Source organism: Lycorma delicatula, chromosome 3 (genome assembly GCF_047948215.1).
Source record: "Lycorma delicatula isolate Av1 chromosome 3, ASM4794821v1, whole genome shotgun sequence".
Lineage (NCBI taxonomy): Eukaryota > Metazoa > Arthropoda > Insecta > Hemiptera > Fulgoridae > Lycorma > Lycorma delicatula.
This window is the reverse complement of record NC_134457.1, coordinates 179286794-179305863: the sequence shown is the minus strand read 5'-3', so window position 1 is coordinate 179305863 and position 19070 is coordinate 179286794. Positions and strand designations below refer to the sequence as shown.

At 30.0% G+C, this 19070-nt stretch overlaps 1 protein-coding gene across 2 annotated transcripts in view; it reads right to left on the bottom strand.

The window, feature by feature from the left end:
- The window catches only part of Rme-8 (receptor mediated endocytosis 8), a 189307-nt gene that overhangs the window by 15706 nt on the left and 154531 nt on the right, over positions 1–19070 (bottom strand). For both annotated transcript variants that reach the window (XM_075361095.1, XM_075361097.1), the window contains 4 exons: positions 16376–16658; positions 9732–9942; positions 6412–6597; positions 1546–1686 (listed from right to left, as the gene is read on the bottom strand). In XM_075361095.1, the coding sequence (XP_075217210.1) occupies positions 1546–1686; positions 6412–6597; positions 9732–9942; positions 16376–16658 (821 nt within the window). The remainder of the gene's footprint in view (positions 1–1545; positions 1687–6411; positions 6598–9731; positions 9943–16375; positions 16659–19070) is intronic.

The window sequence follows — 19070 nt, the reverse complement described above, 5'->3', positions numbered from 1 at the left end:
TAGACAAATTTATCTCTATACATGAAACATGTTCCAGTAAAAAGCATAAATAACTTGAAATTTCTGGTTGTCAAATAATTATTTAAAAAAAGAAACAATAATGTTGATTTAAAGTAAGTGATTAAATTGAAGGGTTTTTATCAAAAAATTAAAGAATGTATATGAAGAAATCCCTGCCTCATGTAAATATACGATAGTAAAAAATCCCCAACACCTTGATTTAATTGTAAAACCAATCACATCAGATGATTTTAATGTTAGAAAACAGGTAGGATTTGACTACAAGAAAATAGTGCTTCAACTTCTCCTTTTACTGACTATACTATTTGCATAGGAAAATAATAAAGTAAAATAAATTTAGTTAAATACTAGAAGAAAAAACAAATAACTGTCAATATATCTTACACCTACAAATTTTAATCTTTGTAGCATTAATTAATCCAAGTTTTATTCACCAAGAATGCCATTTGTAATACACCATTTTAAAACAGTAGTAAACAAGTAATTTAGGCCTAATTGAATATTTTGAGAATATACAAAAATTTCAAGAATGAAACACAAAAAAAAGATCTTTTTAATAAAAAAAAAAAAAAAGGCGGTCAGCAAAGAATAAAATTTCTACTTTTAATAACTTCAACAAATTACTTGTTACTGCAAATTTTGCTCCATGATATTTACTATTGCACAAATCACAATCTTTTAAAAAAGCAGGTTGATTTTTCAGTGATGCACAATAACAATCACAAATACTTTAGTGTATGATGGTAAGTCAAAAAGTAAAGGGAAATTTTTATTTACCTCCAAATCATTTGTCTCACAACACTACTGTTCTTATAAATCATAACCTGATATTACCTGTTCATTGGAAGTACTTTTTTGTTGTTAGCTGTTTATGGTTGTGTTTAAAAGTCAATGAGTGTCCCTACATCTGACTGCACCAATAAAAAATGAGATCATTTTTCCTTTTGCTCAATTCAGAAGTAAAAAACCAGCAGAAATTATTTGTAGAATGAGAGCAACAATACAGAGGATAATTGTTTTTTAAAGAAAGTAAGATTTACAAATGGATTGATTGCTTTAAAAAAGTTAGGATTTCTCTTTGTGATTAGCAATATAAAGATATGCTTCCATTCCAAAGTATGAAGACAATATGAATGAAATGGTACTTCAATAAAAGGATATATTTTTGCGTTTGGATAAAAGAGATCTTTTTCTTAATTGATTTTCTGTCATCCAGCTAGCATGTTCATATCGTGGTTTAATCATTCCACCGATAAATAAATAAATATCTGTAATTGTATAATTTTATATTGCTGTATATTTTCTTTAAATACTTTTTGAAATGTGTGTACATTGAAAATTTAGTACATCACTGAAAATAACTTTGTTATTTTTTCAATTCTATGATTTACTTAATGTTAATTATATGTGATATATGGTTACTTTCTGGCAACTTAATACAAAAAAAATTATTAAAAAAAATTAAATATCTAATACATACCATTAATATAACAATACATATTTGTTCTGATATTCTATAATTACCTGTTTTATTAAAGAATCCTTCTTAGCGAAGAAAAATCTAACTAATGTTTCACAGCCAATAGTTATCACTTCTGTATGCCTCTGCATTGTTAACTTCATAGGTTTTAATACTTCTGTCTGGGCGAGTGAACCTATACATACCTGTACAGAAGTTTTTAGAATAATAAAATTTACACAAAGAAGTAAATAAATAAACCAAAATAAACTTAAAAACACATGAAGTATGTTTTTAAGTCATTCTTTTGCAATTAAATTTTTGTTTGATGCCATACATCAGTAATTAACAATGGATGCAACAATAAATAATCCTCCTGCCTACTGGAATGTTTGTGATGTGATCCAGGATTATGTGAAAATAAAAGCGGTAAAGTAACAGCAAAGCTTAAACTTATAGGCAATTTTATGATATTTATGATCTGAGCTGTTTCTGAGCTATATTAAAGAATGAATATCTATACAATACAAATTCTATCAAACAGCACACAAATTCGTAGATGTGGTGATGAATCATATGCAAAAATGAATAAAAACTTTTAAAGATCATTGTTTCATGATTTTTTAATTACCTATAGAATTTTTGGCTCAGTAATTTGGCCACCTACAAATTACTTTTGCTGTAAATTAAATCAAGCAAATATGATATGATTTTGTTGTTTTTGACAATAAAATCACACAATGAGCACAATTTCTTTTTTTTGTAAGAATTTTGTTCTGGTCAGGCGATCCACAACGTACCCGTAATTTAAGTAGTACATGCTGTATTTCAAGATGTCTATGTAAATTAATTGTTAGAATCTCAAGAAAAAGTTCATGACAAATCATTAGAGTACTTCTTTGCTATTTGGCTAATCATCAATCTCTTACCACTCATATTACCATATTCTTAATACCGAATTGTATTCATAAATCCATGAATTTGCTTCCTGTTATTATCTAGTCACAAAATCCACATCATAGATATTTTTTGACCGTTGTTGTTAATGTTTTTGGTCAGTGGATTAATTTTTGCATATAGCTTCTGGATGCTCAAATCATTTTGTAAAATTTTTATGGAATTAAAGCTAATTACCATTCATTCAAGCAGTAATTTAAAGGTCTAGTATTAGCTTAAAAGTAATTTAAAGGTTCAAGATCATAAATGCACTGAATGGTAATTCATTTATGATTATATAATTTTTCAATTATGTAGATGTAAACTATGCTCACAACTAAAACTGAAATAAATTGCAAAGGCATCCCATCATTAATAAAATTTGAGCAAAAAGTTGACAAGATTTTCTCCTACAACACATCCCACCATTGTAGACACCAAGATTGTTGCCATGATGGGAGAATGAAAGCTGTTGCACCAGCTTTTTGTCCAAATGTTGTAACTAAAAAAAAATATTGTCTATTTTAATCAGATCATCAGTAACTGAAATTTTGCAAATCAGTTTTAGTAAATATTACATAAAACATATAGTCATGAAGAATGGAGCAAACAGTTACTAAGTAATGCATTAAAGCAATGATTCCCAACCCAGACTACACACTTGGTGGCTAGAGTGTCGGTGAAAGATGTATCAATAATAGAGAACGTGCAATACTTAAGCATAAAAACTTAAATTTTGAAAAAAAAACATATTAAATATATACAGAATCTTTTTTTTTAGACTGAGTTGTGTACTAAGACTTAATTTCATAATTATGGAAAGCGTATATGTACCGTTCTATGTCGAGCTGTCTGATGTTGTGATCTAGTGAGTGCTAATGCTCACTGGTGAGTTAAGCTTGTATGATCATTCTACGTCAGAATCCCGCCCAGTGCGGTCATGTTTTCATTTTAGTCCAAGGGGACTCATAGTTTCTTGATAATGTTCAAGTTCAATTATGACTAAAGTGTCATACATTCTTAAGTTTAATGGTACTATTGTAATTCAATCAAAATGTCAAGGGTGACAAGAAATTAAATATAATGATTCAAGAAGACCATAGTGTTGCTTCATTTCATCACCTACCATCTCATCAAAAATACAGTCCACACTAGCTCTAAATTTTACCAGTATGATGTATCTATTATTAACTACTTAATCTCTTGGTCAGACCACTTCCCATCCTTCTCACACATGCATAGTAGAGCCATTCAAAAAAGTCATTTGGTCTGATAACATTGCTAATGTATGAGAGATGTAGCATCTGTAGGGGTAGCATAGTCTTTGTTTTGACAAATTCAACACTTGTTGCTTGCAAATGTTGATAAACTTTTACAACCAAAAATCAATAAAATTAGTGTATCACAAGGTAATTTAATCATACTTTACCTTATTTATTCATGTCTAAATTAATGTATTACCTTAATTAAAATGACCTTTATTTAAGTTAATTTTATAATCTATTAATTTATTTGGGGTTAAATACAGATTAATGGTTAAAAATTAGTGCAGTAAAAAATCAGAACCATGGAAAGTGATCAAGTACCAAGTATTTCTCAAGATATCTGTAAGGTTTGGTGCAAAGCATTGAAAAGACACAGTCCTTCAATTCTTTGAGGAAAGAGAAAAAAAATAAAAAGAGAAACTACTACGATGAATACATAAAATATGGATCTTTGTAAATAGGAGAGGAAGACCCAAGTGTGTAATGTTTGAGAAAGTGCTGTTAAGTGGCAGCATGAAACCTTTCCCTACTTTTACAGCATCTACACACAATATATACAATTATAAAAACAAAGAATGTAGCCTTTTTTAAACACTTCGCAATGCAAAATACAAATATGACAATTGTGACATTGTACATTTGCCACCTACTAAATAAGATTATAAAAATAAGGTTGATGTTGGTTACCACATTGCTAAATGTGGTAAAAATCATATTATAAATAAAAATTTAATCTCTTCTTACATACAAGATGCTATTAATATATATGTGGAGGAGAACAGTACATATGCAAAAAATTAACAGTATCTCAATTTTCAACAATACAATATCTTGAAGAATTCAGGATGTGTCTGGGGATGTTAAGGAGAATTCAACAAGTAAAATTTTTATATTCAAGTTGGTGAAAATACAGATTTTACTAAGTTTGCTTATTATTGAAAGATATTTGAAAGACAATGAAGTTAAAGAAACTATTTTGCTTTGTCATGTTCGGTCGGAATGCACAACAGATAATATTTAATATAGACAATATTTAATGATATCGTTTATTATTTCAAAGAAAAGGCATTCATTAAACTGTAATGAAACATAAACTGTACTACAATGAAGTAAAACTATAATGAAATAAACTGTATAATATCTGTAAAACAGTTTAATTACAGTTTTCGTGGTGGCAAGTCTATGTTAGGTTTGTACTCTGATCTTTGTGGTCACACCATTAAGGTAGTTCCCAATGTAAGTTGAAGTTACTGTTAAAGTCTAGCATCCAACTATTTTCCTGGAGAATTGAAACATGTTTTTGATGAAACTGTGACATTTGTTAATTTTATAAAATCAAGGCCCACAAAACTCAAGAAATTTCAAAGATCTGTATCTATATGAAGAGATGATGACTCCTCATTCTATTCTACTCTTTCATACAGAAGTAAGACTTGAGGCAAGTAACAAGTAATCTTGTGGCAAGGGTTTTACCCGGTTGTTTGAACTTCGACATAAGGTCAAGTTTTATTTTGAAGACTATTCTTTACAACTTGTTTTCAAATTATGATTGTAATTGGCTTCAGGTGCTTGCATAGTTATCATAATTTTCCTACAATTAAACAATTTTAAATTTCGTAATTCAGAAAAACTTGATAATGATTTTCAATGTTTAAGACAAAATTGAACAATGATTAAAAAAAAATAGATTTCTGGAAGTCATATTTAAAAAAAAATGTTTGGTCAATCTGAGATATTTAAAACCTTGCACATTTCTCATCTGAGAACAAGCTTTGTCTATCCTGGGAAATAAGGGAAAAAATAATTGAACTCTTAAAGGGATAAAATCAGTTTTCAAGAATTACTTCTCAAACTGAAGAAGAATACATTTGGATTTCAAATTCTTTTGAAGAAGAATACCTTCAGATAGCTTCTTCATTATCAATCAAGGAAAAAGAGAAATTTATTGAACTTTCAATGATACTACTGTAAAAGCCCAATTAAAAAAAAAAAATTACTTATCAATTTTTGGTTAGTTCTGAGGAGAGAATAAGATCAGCTTTCTGATAATTGCTTGGTTTCTGTTGCAAAAGTACAGAATCGATTCAGATAGCTTCTTCATTTTTTATTAAAAACAATTTATGAAATAAGGTGAATGCAGCTCCAAATATAAAGTTATATCGTGCATCATTTGAACCTCATTTTTAAAAAAACTATGGGCCTCAAAACAAGTACAAAAATTTCACAAAATATATCTTACAGTTTGTAACATTTAATCTTATGTTCATGATACCAAACTTCATTCATCTTTTGAGTTTCAATATAAAATAAGCACACTCTATGTAATTACTTTGATTTTTATTATAAGAGCTACAGCGTACCAAAATAGTGAAAAAATAGATAAATCACAGAGCACATTCAATATGCCTCCATTAACATCTTTTTTCAAAAATCTTCATCAAATGGAGCCTGTTGTGCTTGCTCTGCCTGCTCATTCTTTAACATGCCAATGCTATTTATTCACACTAACAAAAATTTTACAGTAACTACATAAAATATAAACATTTTTGTAGTATAAAGGGTACAACTGGAAATTGAAACTTTGTTTGCTTAGGGGGATGCAAATAAAAATAGGTTGACAAGTGCTGCACTAGAGTATCAGTAAACTTGTTTGAAAACTTCATGAATCGAGATAAAAGTAATTTTTAATAAAAGAAACCATATAAACAAACTTTACAAATGATACATTACCTCACTAGTTGCAAGCTGATACAATATACGGAAAATTGATAATGGAATTTGAGGTTGTGCATGATTATTTTTAATCTGGGCACAAATGCGTGGTATATGACCTAAAGCTGGTACATCATCAGCTAATTTAGGTTGTGCCTGGAGCAAATTAACGAGTGCTGCAATTGCCATATCAAGAAGTTCGACCTGTAAAACAAACATTAAAAACTTGTTTTACACAAATGAAGATACAAGGAAAATGTAATGGTAAAAAAACAAAAACTAATTAATTGTAGTTGAGTTTTACTCAAAGAAACCAGAAAAATTAAAATATTTTAATTTAAAGTAAATAAAACACTTGCTATGAAAGGCAAGAAAGATTTTATTGAAAATGGAAATTTCGAAAAAAAATTGATTTTTTTTTTATAAACAAATTACATCCTGATTTATTATTGTAATTAAAAATATATTTATACTTATGCTCTTTATTATTTTATTTTCATTTTACTTCTAAAAAATAATACAATTTATACATACTTTATGGTAAAGTGAAAGTGGGCCAGAACTAAGTACCATTAGGCCATTAAAATAAGAAAACAAATTATGCTTTCAAATTTGGATTATCACTTCTACAAACTTGTATCTATTCTTAAACTTATTCTCTACCACATTATTGAAACAAAACTTTTGAACACCACTGTCAAAAAATAGTTGCTTATATGAAAGACATTTTGTAACTTCATTTTGCAGTTTATCATCATAAAACTGAATACTGAGGAATAGCTTTCTTGAAGAATGCTGCTCCTCAACAACCTTCATGAACAGTGCGAAGTATGTTTAGATGCAATAAATGGTCCACTGATTATGAAATAGAACTGAAGTTCATTTTTTGAAAACTAAGAATGTATGATGTAGCAAAATATGTTAACAAATTTTTAATTGCGGCTGTTGAGCTTCAACAGCCGCAATTTGATCTCAAATAAGATTTTTTCATGATAACAGCATTGTGTACTATAGAATTATCAAGTAGCAAAAGGATACTGGATGTCATCATCCTCTAACCTTTGCTTGAAAGGCATACTGTAGTTTTTCCCAGTTGCTTGTCCCAGAATACTATAATACAATCTTTCGTTGCAATTGTTTGTTTCAAAAATTTTTTTGTTGACAAGATGGAGTGTTTCAATTCAGGTATAATAAAAATTTCATCTATCATAATAGGGCGTAACATTTGATTTCCTTCTTCCTGATAATATCTCAAAGGTTTTACAAGAAATTTGTTTGTTCTAGTGCTCCTATGAATCTTGGGCATCTATAAGCATAAAAGTTTTTAATAATGAAAAAGATATGTAAAATTTCATGAAATAAAGAATGTAAAATTTCAGTAAACTCTCAAAGGAAGTGCAGAGATTGTGAAACATTGATCGATACAGACTTACCTGTTGACAATACGAGGTGCTACCCAAAAGTTCGGGGAATTTTACCAAAAAAATAAAATAGCTTATCATATATTATAATTTCCACTGTCTCCTTCAAAGTAATCCCCTTGGGCATTGATACAGTGATCCCAACGTTTTTCCCATGATTCCATGTAACCCTAGAAGTCTGCAGGTGTAAGTGTTCGAAGCACGTTCTGTGTTTCTTCCTGAATCTCCTCAATTGTGTTAAAACGACGGCCTTTGAATTGAAATTTTATTTCAAGGTCAGGCGAATAGGGTGGGTGGGGAATTTTTTGGCTGAATTTTTCAATTCACTACAGACAGCTATGCGATTTTGTTTCTGGTCGCTGTTCAAGCCACGGTTTGAATTTTGCAGCAATGCGTCTCATGTTCAAATTGTCGGACAAGATGCATTGCACGGATCCATATGACATTTGTATGATTGCACAAACATCATGGATTGTTTGTCTACAATCTGCAACAATAGCCTCTCGCACTTTTGCGATGTTTTCTGGTGTTGCACTTGTTGATGGTCTTCCTGAACGCTCATTGTCATCGACTGTCATTCGTCCATCTTTGAATCATTTGTACCACAAAAACGTTTTACTTTTACTCATAGCATTGTCACCAAATGCTCCCACAAGCATGCGATGGGTTTCTGCACCAGTTTTTTTAAGCATGAAGCAAAATTTCACTAAGAGTGGTTATCCAATTTGAGGTTTCTAATGCACATTTCTCATTCCACATTAAACATCTTAACCATGGTATTATTCATATATCTTTGCCACACAATTCAAAATTTGTTAATGTACTTGGCTACATCACACATTACTAATTTTCAAAAAATGTACTTCAGTCCTATTTCACAATTAGTGACACATATTTTGAAATATATTTCAATGATAATAACAACAATAAACGTAAAACATTTCAATGTAATGTAATCTATGGCTTGCCAATGAATAAATGAAAATTCTGTGATGCATGAAAAAGGAGCTGTTAAAACGTGTGACACATATTATGATACAAATATCTATCGGTCACTATTTTTATTTACATTACAGAATTATTTATGCAATTTTAAAATAAGCTTTGCTTACAATCTATTTACGTGCTTCGGATGCTACTACTGTACCAAATTTTAAAAGCTTATGAAATAAAGAGTCACTTAAGGGTGTTTGTTACACAAATCTATCTTCAACGTGCCAATCTTAAAAATTACAAATGTATGGTCAAAAAAAAATTAGGATGCTTATCCAAATTTTATTTGTTGCATTATACACCTAATTTTTACAGAATGTGAATAAAACACTCAAAAAGACATGTTGTTAAAAATACACAGACAAACACTGGGGCTAAGAAAATGCAATTTAATACAAGATAAAAAAATAAACTTTCTTAACAGACAAATATTTGTACTATGTTTTATAAAACCTTTGCCTGGTAACTGTCTTTCTACAGCTTAGACATGATGGAGTTTTTACAACTACCACAATTTTAATATGCTTACACAGCTGAAGGTCTTGTTTAGCTTTACATTAAAGAGAGATATAAATTCTTAATTCTGATTCATATATATTATGTTACTTCATTATGTTACTTTCCTATCTTAGCTAGCAGATTAGACTAATTTTAAAAGAAATACTGGATAATGCATGAATTCCTTTACAGTCAGAATTTAACAAAGAAAACCTTGTTTCTAGACATGAGAAAAAAGAACCATTTATATCATTTTACACCTGGGGGTTAAGTTTATCTGTTGGACAATCATTAAAATTTAAGTTTGCAATTTTTGTCACGTAAAATAAATTTAACTAATATATAATTATTTACGCAAATGTAATATTTACTTGAGAAAAATAAAAATACCAAATAAATAAAGTCTCTAGAGATTACTTTACTCACATTTAATGGATCTTTTGCAATTATTTGAAGGATAAAATCTAATAAAGCTGATAAAAATTCTTTTGGATGTCTTAAGGCCCATCCAGGATGTTTGTTAAATAACCTCAAATATACGCCACCCACAACAACTTCTTTAGTTTCAGTACCAAGCATTGACTTTTCAGGTAGTTTTAATTGAACACTGTGATTTACATACTGATTTTGAAAATGCCTGTAAGGAAAAACAGATAAATATTAAGTTTTGCAACCATTACACACTTTAATATAGGTGCATATACAAATACAGACAGGTATACGTTACGGTTGTAGTGTGTTATATTCATATAACTGGCTGTTATTTATGTAACTGTTAGGGCTACTCTTGCAGTAACAGTTTACTCCATTAAAAATACTAAATATACTTTACTTAATGAATAGTTTTACCAAGAAATATCAAAGTTAAAAACAGTCTGAAGGTATACTGAATTAGATAGTATATTATTGTCATATGTAAGTTTTGAGTGCTCTGTAATTTGCAGTGTCTAGCTGAATAAAAATTTATAACTAAAAAATAAAAAAATTACTTACACATTTTTTTCTTTTAAACATTTATTTATTTTATAATGAAAAAGCAAAATATTGTACATTGCACAAATATGTCATGATTGTTTTATATGTACATCTTTCTACAGACAAGATACTGATTTATAATATACGTATTATGTTACATTTTAAGTGGCTGATGATTCATAAAATGAAAAAATTGTGAAAAATTTCTACTATTATAGTGTTCTACTGTTAAATTAAGTACTGTATAGTGTTAAAATGATCTACTAAGTAATTAAATTATATATTACATTTTTGCTGTGGTAACATAAGAGCCTCAGAGTTCCTGATGTGTCTGACAAAGAAAAAAACAATTTAATATTAAAATTGTAAATGTTTATTTAAAAAAAATTAAGCACACTGTGATAGTAAATTCTTGTTTTCTGCATATACACCAAGTGTCTAAAGTAACAGAGCTTAGATTATCCCTGATAATGTAAACACACTATGTCAGTGAAACACAAACATATATAGTCAATCAACTTACAAATGGTTGCTTGCTCTAAATGTAAATACTACGAACAGAAAATTGAGATATCACAAAGAATGTTGAGGAACCTAAAAGAGAATATTATATTAGTTTAGTGAATTGATTTTTCACAATTTATTTTAAATCTCTCTCTATGACTTGTAAGACTTCGACGATGGTGAGGGGGCTTGAGTGCTCAGTGGTGACACAGAGTAGCTGGACTGAAGATGCAACCATATCTGTTAAGACTAAGGAAGACTAAGGAATGATTCCTGAAAGTGGGCAACAGCTCTTTTAGTAGTTGTTAAGGGCGTAGGACAGGAGGACTTAAATGGCCATATTAACATCACTAAATCTTCTGAGTTAAAAGCAATGGAAAACTACAGCATCTTTTATCCAAGAAAATGTAACTCTCTGGATTTTCATAACAAAGATGGAGGCGCCTTCCTTGGTAAAATATTCTGGAGGTAAACTAATCCCCCATTCGAATCTCCAGGTGGGGACTACTAACTAAGAAGGGGTCACCAGAAAATTAAAAAAAAACATTCTACAAGTCAGAGCGTGGAATGCTAGAAGTCTAAAAAAGGTTGGTAGGTTAGAAAATTTAAAGAGGGAAATTAAATGTAGATGTAGTAGGAATTAGCGAGGTTCAGTGAGAAGATGAAAATTACTTTTGATCAGGTGATTTTAGAATAATAAACACAGCTTCAAATAAAGGGCAGACAGGAGGGTAGGTTTCGTAATGAACAAGAAGATAGGGAAGAGAGTAAATTATTTCAAAATGCATAGTGATAGTATCACTGTGATAAGGATAAAATCAAAACCTAAGCCAACAATGATTGTTAACGTCTATATGCCTACAAGTGCCCATGATGATAAAAAAGGTGATAAAGTAGAGTGTGTATACAAAGAAATTGACGAAGCAATTAAATATATAAAAGGGTATGAAAATGTAATAATAGTTATAATGTAATAATAGAGACTAGAATGCAAGCATTGGAAAAGGCAAGGAAGGAAATATTGTGGGTGAATATAAGCTGGGCAAAAGGAATGAAAGAGGAAACTGACTTACAGAGTTTTGCGCAAAGTATAATTCAGTAATTTCCTACACCCAGTTTAAAAATCATAACAGAAGAATATACACATGGAAAAAGCCCAGTGATACTGCAAGGTATCAGAAAGATTATATTATGGTTAGGCAAAGATTTAGAAATCAACTCGTCGACTGCAAAGCTTACCCTGAAGCAGACAATGATAGCGAATATAATTTAGTGATAATGAAATGTAGACTGGGGTTTAAAAACCTGAAGAAAGGTGTCAGATGAATCAGTGGAATTTAGAGAAGCTTGAGGAAGAGGAGGTAAAGAAGATTTTTGAGGAGGATGTTACAAGAGGTGAGTAAAAAAAGATAAGGTAGAAAGTGTAGAAGAAGAATGGAATAATGTTAAAAAGGAAATTTATAAATCAGCAGAAGTGAACTTAGGCGTAACAAAGAAAGCTGGTAGAAAAGCTTGGATTTCAGATGATATATTACAGCTGATGGATGAATGTAGAAAATATAAGATTACTAGTGATGAAGAAAGTAAAAGGAACTATCGACAATTAAGAAATATTATAAACAGGAAGTGCAAACTAGAAAAAGAAGAGTGGATTAAAGAAAAGTGTTCAGAAGTGGAAAGAGAAAGGATAATTGGTAAAATAGACGAAGCATACAGGAAAGTTAAAGAAAGTTTTGTGGTACATAAACTAAAATCTAATAATGTGTTAAACAAAAATGGTACATCGATTTATAATACAAAAGAAAAGGTTGATAGGTAGGTGGAATATGCTGAAGAGCTATACAGAGGAAATGAATTAGAAAATGGTGTTACAGAGGAAGAAGAGGAAGTCAAAGAGGATGAAAGAGGAGTAAAAATACAGAGATATGAATTTAAGAGAGTATTGGCAGAAAAGCTCTTGGAATACCTGCAGAATTACTGTGCGGTGCAGGTGAGGAAGCGATAGATAGATTATACAAACTGTTGGAGATTCTCGTGGACGAATGGAGAGGAGTGCGGCGATTTACGAGAAACAGCAGTCACTTCTCAGAGTGCAAGCGTGTAGTTGTTCTCCGTAGCTTAAACGTTATGAACACACACTTTATACACTAAACTTGTATATAATGATTTTCATAAGTCTTTTTGTGTTGATTAAATCTTTATTTAACTTACACGCTTAATTATTTACTTAAACCAAACTTTTTGCGCATCTTAATCTCACCTTGCAATATCTACAACAAACTGGTGTGTAATATTTACGAAAAAGGGGAAGTTCTGTCAGACTTCAATAAGAGTGTTATAGTCATGATACCAAAGAAAGCAGGAGCAGATAAATGTGAAGAATAAAGAGCAATTAGTTTAATTAGACATGCATCAAAAATCTTAACTAGAATTCTGTACAGAAGAATTGAGAGGAGAGTGGAAGAAGTGTTAGGAGAAGAAGTGTCAGGAAAAGTATAGGGACAAGGGAAGCAATTTTAGCACTCAGATTAATAGTAGAAGAAAAATTAAAGAAAAACAAACCAACATACTTGGCATTTATAGACCTAGAAAAGGTATTCAATAACGTAGAGTTCATTTAAAAAAAATTAGGGTTCAAGTTCAGAGATAGAAGAACAATTGCTAAAATTTACAGGAACAATAATAATTGAAGAACATAAGAAACAAGCCGTAATAAAAAAGGGAGTCCGATAAGGATGTTTCCTATCACCATTACTTTTTAATCTTTACATAGAACCAGCAGTTAATGATGTTACAGAACAATTTAGATCCGGAGTAAAAGTACAAGATGAAAAGATAAAGATGCTATGATTTGCTGATGATATAGTAATTCTAGCTGAGAGTAAAAAAGATTTAGAAGAAACAATGAATGGCATGAAGTCCTATGCAAGAACTACAGCATGAAAATAAACAAGAACAAAACGAAAGTAATGAAATGTAGTAAAAATAATCTAGATGGACTGCTGAATATAAAAAATAGGAAGAGAAAAGATTATGGAGGTAGAAGAATTTTGTTATTTGGGAAGTAAAATTACAAAAGATGGATGTAGCAGGAGTGATATAAAATGCCGAATAGCAAAGGAAAAACGAGCCTTCAGTCAGAAATATAATTTGTTTACATCAAAAATTAATTTAAACATCAGGAAAACATTTTTGAAAGTATATATTTGGAGCATATAGCCTTTCATGGAAGTGAAACCTGGACGATGAGAGTACCTGAGAAGAAAAGATCAGAAGCTTTTGAAATGTGGTACACTGTAGGAGAATGCGTGGATAAAGTGACAAACAAAGCGGTGTTGCGGAAAATTGATGAAGAAAGAAGCATTTTTAAAAATATAGTTAAAAAAAGAGACAGACTTACAGGCCATATATTAAGGCATCCTGGAATAGTCACTTTAATATTGGAGGGACAAGTAGAAGGGAAAAATTGTACAGGCAGGCAACATTTGGAATATGTTAAATAAATTGTTAGGGATGTAGGATGTAGGTGGTATATCGAAATGAAACGACTGGCACTAGATAGGGAATCTTGGAGAACTGTATCAACCAGTCAAATGACTGAAGACAAAAAAAAAATTATTTTACGTGATAAATAAGAAATGGCAATTGGAGAATTAGAAGATAAATCATACTTCTTTTCATATTTCTTGGGAGTGATCATAGAACTAAAAGCTGAAGCAAAATATATTTCCATTGCTGAAACATTTGGTCCACACCAAATGGTGGATCAACAAATTATGTAATACATTAATTTAATTTTTCACATGAGCAACATTATGGTACTTTTTTTAAATTAATATCATACTCAATGTTTATGGAGATTCCAAGAACTTTAAACATGATGCACTAGTACTCTGAAAACTCTCAGCAAATTAATAAACACCTCATATTGCCAAATATCCAACATTAATAAGCTCTAAAAACCAGTAAGTATAAGAGGTACTATATTATTAATTTGTTAACAAAAAATAATAATAATAATAATAAAGAAGCTCCATCTTGATTCAGGGTTCTTTATCTATGCCAGGATCTTTGGCAAATGCCAGCTTAACTAATCCTTGTGTAAGTATGGAATGTTACATGAATACTGATCTTATCAAATTAATACTCAATTTGAATGCTAAACATAAAGGCATTTTGTAACTATGAAAAAAGAAACACTTAGTGTATGTTTATAATGATAATTGGCACAAGTTTAATGTCATTTCACTCTTGACAAAATGGATACTTATTAAAAATCTATATCAGAATAGTTAGGCCTAGAATTTTATCACTTATCTGAATTACTTAGACTACAGTAACATCAGCTAAACATCATACTAACCTAATAGGGGATAAAAACTTCAGTTTTTGTTTAATAACAAATTGAAATTCTTCTATAGATGTTAACATTTGGTCACTATAAAGAACAGAACTGAATAGAATAGGCTAGTTTTGCAATGGAGTGCATAATAAACCTTAAGACTAAAGAGGGATTAAGTCTACATTAAAAAAAAAAAAAACTTAAATGTTTTAATGTAAGTGTTAGTCATGGTGCTGAAGTCTTGATGGTGAGAAAATAAACAATACATGATAACATAGGTGCTAAAATTTCTCTTTTTCTAAAAATAAACATCATAAATAATTTTATTTTTTCATGATGAAATGTGTGACTGAATTGGGAAATTACCCAACTATGTACATATTACATTTTCAGATCCTAATAATTTTTAGATATTATAAATGGATAAGAAAAAACTCTTAACAAATCAAATCAACTCTCAGTAGGGTAGTAATATTTGAATAAAATACAGATAATCTATCAATTTCAACCTAAATTTTGAATTTAAAATCCTTACAGCAGATCACTTAATGACAACCCATCCATAGAATTAGTGATTATATTTTGTTTATTAATGATAAAGTTTTTTCTGAAAAAGTATGTAGCATTTGTGCAGATCTCCAAATTTTAATTTCACCTCTATGTTTTAAATGCTGTTATCATTCTTTTCAATTTCATTAATAACCTTCAATTTAACTTTATTCTTATAACTCAAAAGTCATTCCCAAATGTGTAGGGTGTGTACTACACCCTACACATTTGGAAAATTACACAAAGGAAATTTATCTAAGAAAAAAATCTGACAACACACTTTCCCGTCATGTGGGTAAAGCTGCATTCTGGGAATCCTATAACTGTGGGATTTTCCTGATGCACAGCTTACACACACAACTTATTTAAAATAGTCATTATTTTATTTAAGTATATTTTTTTGTGCATTTAATTGAATGATTCTAACCATAGCATGCGTGCATAACATTTTTAATTCATGCAGGTGTGGCGATTTTCTTAGATATAATCTTCCCTTCAATTAGGGACACTTCTCAAGGTTAAGTACACAAGCAGGCATAAGTTTAACATCAACATTTTATCTTGTCATATTTTAATTTGATATGTAACTAACTTATGACACTAAATTTTAATAACAGAAAAAAAACCAGCAGGGTTTATTATAGTTGTTTTATAAGCTATTTGTTAACACTTACAAAAATAAAAAAACACAATAACAAACCTTCTAGAAAGAGCTGCAACAACATCAGCAACATGTTTTCTGGATTCAGCATCCCATACAAGTTCAGGATTCTCTTGATTAAATTCTAGTAATCTAATTGAATCTGATGGTGCATCTCTAAAAGCATCACAAATGGCATCAGGTAAGAAACGGCCAAGAGCTAAACGTACACGAGGACCAGACAACTTATCAGAACAAAGTCGACCCAAAAGTTCAGCAGCTTTGACACGTACATCGTATACACTAGAATTGCAAACTATGTTTATCAGGTACAAATATCCTCCTAAAATAAAAAAATTCCATAAATTATTTTAACTGAAATTTATTGTATATTATCTATCAGTCATAACTGTCACAATTATTCTACAAAACTTAATTACAAACATGACTGAGTCAAGCATAATAAAGATACTGAAAGTGAACAGTTTCCTGTTACTTTTTTCATTGATTTATATGGTAGCATAAAAGTAATTGTTACTCCTAAACTTAGCTTCATTAAACAGCTAATTTCGTTTTTTGATGATGATTAATTCACCATATAAACTGGAAGCTTGTATATGGGAATATGAAATGGAAGTTTTATAGCTTATAAAAAATGGCGTGCCTGACCAGGATTCAAATCTGGGACCTCCAGATGAAAGCTTGAGATACTACCACTCCACAATGGAAATTGGCAAAAAAGAATTTACAGTGCAGAATGAAGATATCCCAAAATAGCTGAACACAAATTGCATTTTAATGGGTGGGAGATGCTAAATGTACATTTAAGTAGATTTTGCTCTGGAAAAAAACAATGGTAATTCCTTCACTCCTCATTTTTCCTAGTATACTTAGTAATGTCATTGTTCAGCATAACATATTTTTGTTACATTGCCTATGATAATTGTGGTTGTGGTACAGACAAATTTAATTGTTTACTACATCTGTGAGTGGTATACTATAATCTTATTGTAATGGCCTTGTGTTACTTCATGTTATTTTATTTAAGGTTTATACTAACTTCTGTCTGATGAGCATTCTTGTTTTCTGTTCTCCTATTGCATGAAAGATAAAATAATAGAAAATGTTATAACAGGAACTGAAATTCCAAGCTAAGAGTGAAGGTAAGTGTAAGGATCCTGTGAGATATGGAGAGGTTAAAAAAAATCTTACCAATATAAATACACAAGAATAAACAGAATGTACCACTCATTCTAGGAAAAAACTAAAACAAATAATTTAATATTAATTAATGTGTTTAGTATTAATTAATAATTATGTGTTTGCTATATTTTTTTTATGAAGATGTGATTTGATAACTCATCCAATTATTACACTGGCTAATGAAAAAAAAAAATTCATCTCATGGTAAGCTGTTTGCAATGTTTAAAAACAGTAATACCGCTTATTAGAATCACTGGATAATTGAATCAGCTAGATTATTGAATCATTTTTCTGAAACCCAAACCAAAATAGAAGAAGTTTATATAAATTTCTTCATGTAATAGAATCAAGAATTGGCTTATTAAATCAATATTTAATATTTTACGTTTATTTGTTATAATGCAAAATGGATTATTTATATATTTACTTTACTACATTATGTTGTTTATGCTTTCATTTTACTGTAGTATTCGTATTTAATTTTTAAGTTGATTACTTCAGAATAGATCATATCATACCATGGTCTAGCTGCTAGCAGGATAAAGATAAACAGCACGGTGCCAGACTTCCATTGGCAACAGATGGTAGACTAAATATGCGTATGTGCAGTGCAGTACACTTTAGGCTATACACTTTCAGAGCATTTCATCTTTCTACACTGTGTATACTATACATGGTTCCGATTAATATGTTTGTTTAAGTTACGTTACTATTGTTTTATTGTGTTCATTTGTGATTTTTTCTGTTCATTTAATTATTGTGTACTGTACTGAAATTTTTATAAATTTTGAAAAACTAGAACTTTAAAAAAAATATTTACATGAAAAATTAGAAATTAAAAAAAATATGATAAACTTTCTAAATGTAGTCAGTGAAAAACTGCAATGACACTGTGTCTTTCTCAGATTTCACTTTCTCGTATCATTAAAAGCTGCAATGAATTGGAGTCTGCAATTGCCCTAAATGAGTATGTTAACAGAAAGAGGAAATGCAATGGTAAGAATGAAAATGTTGAACATGCTTTATAAAGTGGTTAAATCTGGTGATCACGATTTCAAACTAGTAGAAGGTTGGCTCTCTTGTTGGAAAGAGAAAAACTATTGAAAAGTTGGATACCGATCAACCTGCTGCAGATGACTGGAGTAAGAATTGCATTCCCAAAATTTTAAAATACTTAAAAACCTGATGATATCTACAACTGTGATGAACTAGGGTTATATTTCAGAGTACTTCCTGATTTTTCATGTTTTAAAAAAAATTGACAACTCTGGTGGTAAAAAGCAGAAAGACTGCGTAACAATTCTCCTCACATGCAATATAAGTGGAAGAGATAAAAAAAAGGATTCCTTGTTATAGGCAAATCAAAAAATCCTAGATGTTTCTGTGGCGTTTCCTTGCCTGTTAACTACAATTCAAATAGAAATGCGCAGACAATGTCTGATTTGCTTTCTCAGTTTTTGTTTAAATGGGATGAAAACTTAATCAGTCAGAAAAGAAAAATAGCTTTAATTTTCGGCAATTATACAGCTTATAACTCAACAAATTATAATTT